The sequence below is a fragment of the Dendrobates tinctorius genome, unplaced genomic scaffold (genome assembly GCF_039654945.1).
Source record: "Dendrobates tinctorius isolate UK_male_01 unplaced genomic scaffold, ASM3965494v1 ptg000196l, whole genome shotgun sequence".
Classification (NCBI taxonomy): domain Eukaryota; kingdom Metazoa; phylum Chordata; class Amphibia; order Anura; family Dendrobatidae; genus Dendrobates; species Dendrobates tinctorius.
Genome location: NW_027361863.1, coordinates 13,581,102 through 13,591,102, shown reverse-complemented (window position 1 = coordinate 13,591,102; position 10,001 = coordinate 13,581,102). Strand labels below are relative to the sequence as shown.

Below are 10,001 nucleotides of genomic sequence, written 5' to 3'. Positions count from 1 at the left end.
AAATGTTCAAAGTTTTTATTAAAGTTGGAGAATACAGCAACAGACGTACGATTCTGAAACATAAATCACAATTAATTATAAGCACAGACACCCTATTCTTCATTTGCATTTTATATTTTTAAGTCACTTTCCTCACTTGCATTCATTGACTTTTTTTTGCACAAAATTCATCACCACGGTGCACCCAGTCCAAAATAGTAATTTTTTTTTCTGTGTTTTTTTGCGTGACGAGAATGTTTAGGTGACCATTCTGCTGTCAAATTTTGGCAATATTTCTCATCATATAGTCTAACCTAATACAAAGAAAAAAAAAAATCAAGGATCGCCTAACAAATAAGGTGGATTGGAAACACGGAAAAAAAACCACGAGCAAAAATTGTCACAAAAATTTCTCCAAAATTTCTGGTTTTGCATAAAATCATTCCAATGTGGAGATTGAAATACCTTTTTTGCAAATGATGAATGAGGGAAAAACATTTGGAAACCGTAAATCCTCAATTGCCAATAAAGAAAAAAAGGAAACGCTTAAAATAAACGTCAAAACAAGCACTAATGTAACTAAAGACCAATTTGACGCAAACAAATAAAGGAGCAAACACCAGAAACTACAGAAAAAAAACTGGTGAAAATGCAATAATAAACCAGGCTCTTTTTGCGTGCCGAGGATGTTTAGGTGACCATTGTGAGGTCAAATTTTTGCAATATTTCTCATCATGTATGGTTTGATTTAACAGAAAGAAGAGTATAATTAAAAACAAAATCAAGGATCACCAAATAACTAAGGTGGATGGAAACACCTCACTATCTTGTGGTGTTAGGATGGTTTTATAATTTATGACCTACGCACCCGTACCACTAATTTCAGTAGTAAAATCGTTGCAACAGGTTCCCTTAAAGGCAATTTTATAATGCAATTTTGGGTTGGTGGCAGTGTATACCGTATATTCCATATATTCTCATTATACTACACTACTTAAACATGATTTAGCCAGTCAAAAATAAGTTCTTATGATAATTCTGAATGTCTGGGCTTCTTTTCTCTTATGGTGGGGCACAGGGGTGGCGATATGAGGCATAACCATTTTCAGCTGTTGAAAGAAAAGAGCAGCGTTACTGTAAAGTCTCATCTCAATGAAAGCAAATACAATATTTCAAGGATTTGCTTACTAACACCTGACTGGACATATATTCATATATACCGTATATACTCGAATATAAGCCGAGATTTTCAGCCCATTTTCTTTGGCTGAAAGTCCCCCTCTCGGCTTATATTCGAGTCATATACACCAGGGGGTCGGAGGAGGAGGGGGGGTGGGGGTGTCAGGTCATACTTACCTGTCCTGGTGCTGTCTCTTCAGCCCCCAGCTTCTCCGTGCTCTTCCTTCCTGCCTTCGGCGGTCACATGGCACCGCTCATTAAAACTCATGAATATGCGCATATTCATGAGTTTTATTGAGCGGTACCACGTGACCGCTGAAGGCAGGAAGGGAGAGCGCAGAGAAGCTGGGAGCTGAAGAGACAGCGCCAGGACAGGTAAGTATAGCGATACTCACCTGTCCTGCATCCATGACTGCTTGCTGCTGTCTGGCACATCATCTGTCAGTGACGTTCAGACAGCAGAGGACGCGGTGACGTGGTTAGTGCGCGCCGTGCCCCCTGCAGTCTGAACATCACTGACAGATGACATGCCAGACAGCAGCAAGCAGCCATGGACGCAGGACAGGTGAATATCTCAGGTGCCAGCAATGACATCGGCACCTGACACCCAGCGACTGAGAGGTGTGTATGTCATTTTTTTAATTTCTAAATGCAGCAGCAGTGGCAGCATATGGGGGCATAATCTATGGAGCATCTTATGGGGGCAGCATATGGGGGCATAATCTATGGAGCATCTTATGGGGGCAGCATATGGGGGCATAATCTATGTAGCATCTTATGGGGGCAGCATATGGGGCATAATCTATGGAGCATCTTATGGGGGCAGCATATAGGGGCATTATCTATGGAGCATCTTATGGGGGCAGCATATGGGGGAATAATCTATGGAGCATCTTATGGGAGCAGCATATGGGGGCATAATTTTCCACCCTCGGCTTATACTCGAGTCAATAAGTTTTCCCAGTTTTTTGTCACAAAATTAGGGGGGTCGGCTTATACTCGAGTATATACGGTATTCATATTTTTTAAAGAAAGTCTACCTTTTATTATCAGGGAATTTTAGGTCCAAGCTTCTCTGTTGCTTCCTGTTTTAATGTACCTTTATAACTTGATTTTTCTGATGCACATCTCCAAATGCACAGTAAAAGTATACAATAATGACATCCTGCAGCCACCACTAGGGGGAGCTTACTCGAAATGATTATATACACAGTATATGCAGTTAACGCTTCAGCTCCCTCTAGTGGTGACTAAGAACAGACATTATTTCATCATTTAAGGGACTTGAACTTGTGATCAGCATATTGTCTAAATGACTGAGATTCATAAGAGGACTAAGATGGCATCCACAGAGGTCTTTCATTAGACCCCCGGCTTCCGTTACAATCTATCATCAACCTACAATCCTGTTGCCGGGGGTCAAAAGAAGCCAATGTATGCTCGCCCTAGTAACAGCTCCTGAGCCCATTCCATACATGGGGACCACACATAGGAGGTAGTATTACATCCTATGTCGGAAAGCAGTTAAAAGGGTGGTCCGAAACACAAATTAATTTTCATTCTAAATGCCTATCTAGTGCCATAATCTAATCTTATACCTTATACCTTAATTAAATATTCCCTATCCTTCCCTAACAGCACTATGTAACTGATTTTTCTTTTTTTTTTTACTACCTCCTATTTGACAATGTTTTGGTTGCGAACCCCCAGTGCATGCTGGGATAATCAAACAAAGGCTACGGTCACACTATCAGTAATTGTTCAGTATTTTTTCTCAGCATCTGTAAGCCAAAACAAGCTGAGGAACAATCAGAGGACAAAGTATAATAGAAACAAGTGCACAAATTCTGCATGTTTCACCCACTCCGGGTTTTGGCTTACAAATACTGATGTGAAATACTGACCGAATACTGATAGTGTGGCCGTAGCCAAAGTGTTATCAGGGGGCAGAGACCGCGGTCACTGCTGCAGCCTCTGCCCCCTCCCTTAAATGAAGTGTCATCAGTGACCTACCTTTCAGGAGCTAGGTAATTCCCTGCTTTATTGAGCATGCATTGGTTGTCAATTTGGATGGAGGCTCAGTAGATTCTTGTCACTGTGTGATGTGCACAATGATAGTGCACTCTCTCGCAGGCTGTGATTAGCAATAACTTGGCAGCAAGAGCGCACTGTCAGTGCGCATTGTAAAAAGCATGCCCGGCTTGTAGAGACCAACACCACACCCTGCAAGTGACATTACTTATGGGGATGGCACTGGTCTCTGCATGCTGAACATTCTTCTTAAACTGCACAATGATGTGATTTGTTGCCGGCTCATTACTTCTGTTCAAAGCTGGTGAGATAGTGTACTGTCATTGTGCACATCGCACAGTGACAAGAAACTAGTGAACCTCTGTCGAAATTGACAACTGACACATTCTCAGCATAGCTGGGATGAGCCCAGCCTCTGAAATGGACGTCACAGCCCCCCCCCCAACGACGCTTTGATTAAGTAACCCTGCATGCACTGGGGGTTCTCAAACAAAACATTATCAAAGAGGAATTAAGAAATTATAGGATCTTTAGTTAAAGCATCAGAGCCGCCATTCTTAACATAATTACGGTAATGTAACCCATATCAAGGTGGGGACAGATAAATTAGATTTCCAGTTAATCAAAAGATTTTCAGATTTTTGTCTAAAACAAAACAGCAGTAGCCATTAATCGCCTACTGGCATTGTTTTCAATGTTGTATCTTTTCTTTCCTATAAGTTCATTCTTATTATTTTTGTGTCTTGTGCTTTTTTGTACTAAACATATGAGTCTACTGAACACTTAATGTCAGGAGATACTTTAGATGGTGAACCTAATATTATTTCAGGGATACAAACAATGTACAGTATCTAGAAGACATACTGTGTATACATCTACTGTATGACATCTACTGCTGCTGAGACGAGAGTACAGTTCTAAATTACCTGTTTCATAGTAATCGTACACATAGATGGAAGCACGCTTCACATTTAGTACCCTGTTGCCCATTATAACTTTGACTGAGAGGTAGCTTGTTTCACGACAAGTAACCTAGAGGAGATCAAGATATAAGAAAATACTCAAAAAATGACTATAGACACACGTAGAGGTGATCGACAATCAATGAACCCAGGAACTTTGGCTTTGCCTCTAATAACTCCTCTTAACTTCTGCTCTTGTGTTCCTCGGCTGGCCATGGATCTGGTAGATCTTTACATGACTCCTAGTGACAACTCTGCTCTATGTTCCTGATTAAGCTATTACTAAATCAGATGTACAACCACCAATTGATGACAATTCTGGGGAATAAGACCGGCACCCCTTGGATATTATCTATCAATCATTGCATCAGCATAAACATCCTAACATCTCCTAAGATTGGGATGATGTCGGCAGAGTGGTGGCTCAGAGGAAAGTACTATCACCTGCTTGATAATGACTTTGAATCTGACCAATGATAACATTTACAGGGAGTTTTTAAGTCTTCCCCATGTTTGGTGGATCTCCTAAGGTCCTCTGTTTTTCTACTGCAATCTACAAACCATAAACCTCTGTTACTCACCTGTTCTGGCTCCAGAGTCAAGTTTTGCTTCCTTCCCATATTGCTGGCTACTTCTGTGATGGTTCGCGCTGGTTGCTGGGGAAGCCTGGCAAGCATTATTCAAGCCAACCCATGGCCTTAGCATTCAGGAAGTATAGCACCCTGCTACCACCCTACAGTTAGCCTCATTTTCCTTTTTGATTCTCTTCAAGCCAGGGGTCTAATTAATTTCCCAGCTACTCCTGCCTTCAATCCAGCACCCATCTTCTACTTCCAAGCTCTTTCCAGCAATTCCTGGTGCAACTGCAATCTCAGTTCTGCTGTGTCAAGTTATGTTGACAAATTAGTCTCTGCTATTCTGATGCCACCTACATTTATTACTCTGCTATTAATGTAACTGCGTTTCTGCAAGCAAGTTACCAGCTTTACACCTCTGTAATTCCTGTGTGTAACCGCACTTCTGCAAGCAAGATACCAGTCGATCTATGCTTTTCTGGTATTCCTGTGTGTATCTGAGCTTCTTCGGAAAAGAACGCGTCGTCTACACATCTCTGCTGTTCCTGTACTTTCCACACATCTAGCTCAGCTGCATCTAGCCCTTCCAGCTCTGTTTGTCAATCTGCTGGCCAGCATACCCTGCTGTGCCAGACCTCACTGATCCATAAGCTCTGCTGCATTATCGCCTCCGGTCTCTGCTACTTGCTCTTACTTATGGGTTAGATAATCCATCTTACCAGATGAGCTCATAACAACATCCTTATGGGTAAATTCACATTATCAGGTGTCTGAGATAGGAAAATCAGATAATAAATCCCTTTTGATACAGGGACTGCGGTAAATGAAGGAAATAAGAAATAAAAGGCTACTCACAGATTTCACATACAAGTACACATGGTTGTTCTTAGTTTCAAAGTTGGAGATCACTCTGCTGTTCAGTAACTGTAAAAAAAAAACCAAAAACAGGCTTATTAATTTACACAATAGTCCCATTAAAGATCATTACTAGCACAGAGGACTAGTACTCCTGCTGCTAGGTAGTCCTCCATATTCATGAGCTCTGTATAACTTCTCCCCTACCACTGATTTGCAGCTTTCTGCCTATGCACAGTGCACACGTAAAGCTGCAAATCAGTGATGTGGGAGGGGATATACAGAGCTCAGCATTCAAAGAGCTTGCAGATCTTCAGCAAATAACACTGGGATTGTATACAAAATACAGCACGCAGCTCAGTAAATGACACATTGTTGCAATCAGGGTCTCTGCTCCTACGTCATGCTGCTCCCAGTTGAGGTAGCAAAAACCTGCTGATGGATTCCTTTTAAAAGAGGAGAACAATTTATATCATCTGTGCCCAGGATAGACTATTACTGTTTGATTTGTACAGGTCTGACTAGTGAGACCCCCACCGAGTACAGGAGGCCCCCTGTGTGACTGGAGTGGTAGTGAGCATGTGCGACCACATGCCATATTAGAATTTTTGGAGATTCGCTCTTCCCTTGTTCTACCCTTGAAGTCAAGATGAAAATACAACTGAGCCCACATTAGACTCAAGGCTCAAATGTTGCAATGTTAGTCGGTGACTAACTTACTATACCTCTTGTAGAGACCAGTAGTCTTCTTGGTATCCGGAGAGCATGGCGATATCAATGACCACCATGTTGGTTTGAGATCGGTTTCCTCTATAGCTGTAAGATAAAAGACGTGTAAGAGTAAGGGCGAAACTGTCCGAAAGCCGGGTATTCTGATGAGGTCAATTGTACCTGACACTGATGCCTATAGCAAAGATGTACGCCACTCCGTTCACACAGCTCATAGAAGAAGTGTTGGCTGACAACAGGAAAGTGGAGTTCTCCTGAGGAACCGGGACGTTGTACCGAACAGTGATCTGCGAGAAAGAATGGATAGAGATTACAAGAGCAATGTCTGTGCCCCATAATGGTGTAAAACGGTGACAGGATGAGAAACGTCTTGAAATACAAGTGCTTCTCACAAAATCAGAATATCAACAAAAAGTGAAGTTATTTCAGTTCTTCCATACAAAAAGTGAGTCTCCTATATTCTATAGAGTTGTTACACACAGAGTGATCTATTTCACGTGTTTATTTCTGGTAATGTTGATGATTGTGGCTTACAGCCAATGAAAGCCCAAAAGTCATTATCTCAGTAAATTAGAATACTTTATAACACCAGCTTGAAAAATGATTGTAAAATCAGAAATGTTGTCCTACTGAAATGTATGTTCAGTAAATGCACTCAATACTTGGTCGGGACTCCTTTGGCATCAATTACTGCATCAATGCAGCGTGACATGGAGGTGATCAGCCTGTGGCACTGCTGAGGGGTTATGGAAGCCCAGGATGCTTTGATAGCAGCCTTCAGCTTGTCTGCATTGTGGGGTCTGGTGTCTCTCATCTTCCTCTTGATAATACTCCATAGATTCTCTAAGGGGTTAAGGTCAGGCGAGTTTGCTGCCAATCAAGCACAGTGATACTGTTGTGTGTAAACCAGGTATTCGCACTTTTGGCAGTGTGGACAGGGGCCACGTCCTGCTGGAGAATTAAATTTCCATCTCCAATAAGCTTGTCGGCAGAGGGAAGTATGAAGTGCTCTAAAATTTCCTGGGAGGCGGCTGCGCTGACTTTGGTCTTGATAAAACACAGTGGACCTACACCAGCAGATGACATGGCTCCCCAAACCATCACTGACGGTGGAGACTTCACACTAGACCTCCAGCAGCTTGGATTGTGGCCTCTCCACTCTTCCCTCAGACCCTGGGACCTTGATTTCCAAATTAAATGCAAAATTTACTTTCATCTGAAAACAACACCTTGGACCACTGACAACAGTCTGGTTCTTTTTCTCCTTGGCCCAGGTAAGACGCTTCTTTCTGGCATTGTCTATTGGTCATGAGTGGCTGACACAAGGAATGTGACACTTGTAGCCCATGTCCTGGATACGTCTGTGTGTGGTGTGAAGCAATGACTCCAGCAGCAGTCCACTCCTTGTAAATCTCCCCCAAATTTGAATGGCCTTTTCTTAACAATCCTTTCCAGGCTGCGGTTATCCCGGTTGCTTGTGCACCTTTTTCCACCACACTTTTTCCTTCCACTCAACTTTCCATTAATATGCTTGGATACATCACTCTGTGAACAGCCGGCTTCTTTAGCAATGACCTTTTGTGGCTTCCCCTCCTTGTGGAATGGGTCAGTGACTGCCTTCTGGACATCTGTCAGGTCAGCAGTCTTCCCCATTATTGTGGAGCTAATGAAACAGACTAAGGGACCTTTTATAAACGCTTAGGAAGTCTTAGCACGTGTTTTTTGTTCAAATTTACTGAGATAATGACTTTTGGGTTTTCATTGGCTGTAAGCCATAATCATCAACATTAACAGAAATAAACATGTGAAATAGATCACTCTGTGTGTGATGACTCTATGTAATATATGAGCTTCACTTTTTGCATTGAAGAACTGAAATAAATTAACATTTTGGTGATATTCTAATTTTGTGAGAAGCACGTATATGTTTAAAGCCTCTAATATTATCCAGAGCTGCAGTCACAATTCTGCTAGTTGCTACTGGAAAAAGTCAACAAGTTTGTGCATGTTTCCTACATCATATTAGGGTGCAGAACATAACATAAAGATGACAAGTTCCAGAATGAAAAAGCACCAGAGCAGTAATGTATGTACACAGTCACTGCACCAGCAGAATAGTGAGTGCAGCTCTGGGGTATAACACAGGAAGTAACTCAGGATCAGTAATGTAATGTATGTACACAGTGACTGCACCAGCAGAATAGTGAGTGCAGCTCTGGAGTATGATACAGGAGGTAACTCAGGATCAGTAATGTAATGTATGTACACAGTGACTGCACCAGCAGAATAGTGAGTGCAGCTCTGGAGTATATAATACAGGATGTAACTCAGGATCAGTAATGTAATGTCTGTACACAGTGACTGCACCAGCAGAATAGTGAGTGCAGCTCTGGAGTATATAATACAGGATGTAACTGAGAATCAGTAATGTAATGTATGTATACAGTGACTGCACCAGCAGAATAGTGAGTGCAGCTCTGGAGTATGATACAGAAGGTAACTCAGGATCAGTAATGTAATGTATGTACACAGTAACTGCACCAGCAGAATAGTGAGTGCAGCTCTGGAGTATATAATACAGGATGTAACTGAGAATCAGTAATGTAATGTATGTATACAGTGACTGCACCAGCAGAATAGTGAGTGCAGCTCTGGAGTATATAATACAGGATGTAACTGAGAATCAGTAATGTAATGTATGTATACAGTGACTGCACCAGCAGAATAGTGAGTGCAGCTCTGGAGTATGATACAGAAGGTAACTCAGGATCAGTAATGTAATGTATGTACACAGTAACTGCACCAGCAGAATAGTGAGTGCAGCTCTGGAGTATATAATACAGGATGTAACTGAGAATCAGTAATGTAATGTATGTATACAGTGACTGCACCAGCAGAATAGTGAGTGCAGCTCTGGAGTATGATACAGGAGGTAACTCAGGATCAGTAATGTAATGTATGTACACAGTGACTGCACCAGCAGAATAGTGAGTGCAGCTCTGGAGTATATAATACAGGATGTAACTGAGAATCAGTAATGTAATGTATGTATACAGTGACTGCACCAGCAGAATAGTGAGTGCAGCTCTGGAGTATGATACAGGAGGTAACTCAGGATCAGTAATGTAATGTATGTACACAGTGACTGCACCAGCAGAATAGTGAGTGCAGCTCTGGAGTATATAATACAGGATGTAACTCAGGATCAGTAATGTAATGTCTGTACACAGTGACTGCACCAGCAGAATAGTGAGTGCAGCTCTGGAGTATATAATACAGGATGTAACTCAGAATCAGTAATGTAATGTATGTATACAGTGACTGCACCAGCAGAATAGTGAGTGCAGCTCTGGAGTATAATACAGGATGTAGCTCAGGGTCAGTAATGTAATGTATGTATACAGTGACTGCACCAGCAGAATAGTGAGTGCAGCTCTGGAGTATGATACAGAAGGTAACTCAGGATCAGTAATGTAATGTATGTACACAGTAACTGCACCAGCAGAATAGTGAGTGCATCTCTGGAGTATATAATACAGGATGTAACTGAGAATCAGTAATGTAATGTATGTATACAGTGACTGCACCAGCAGAATAGTGAGTGCAGCTCTGGAGTATGATACAGGAGGTAACTCAGGATCAGTAATGTAATGTATGTACACAGTGACTGCACCAGCAGAATAGTGAGTGC

General features: G+C 41.9%; 1 protein-coding gene across 1 annotated transcript in view; it reads right to left on the bottom strand.

Moving 5' to 3' along the window:
• Positions 1-594: 594 nt before the first annotated feature.
• The window catches only part of LOC141056087 (ovostatin-like), a 157,833-nt gene continuing 148,426 nt past the window's right edge, over positions 595-10,001 (bottom strand). Inside the window, exons 30-34 of the mRNA XM_073552746.1 lie at positions 6,473-6,597; positions 6,307-6,397; positions 5,582-5,650; positions 4,116-4,221; positions 595-1,088 (exon numbers count right to left, since the gene is read on the bottom strand). Coding sequence (XP_073408847.1) covers positions 1,042-1,088; positions 4,116-4,221; positions 5,582-5,650; positions 6,307-6,397; positions 6,473-6,597 — 438 coding nt within the window. The 3' untranslated portion in view covers positions 595-1,041. The remainder of the gene's footprint in view (positions 1,089-4,115; positions 4,222-5,581; positions 5,651-6,306; positions 6,398-6,472; positions 6,598-10,001) is intronic.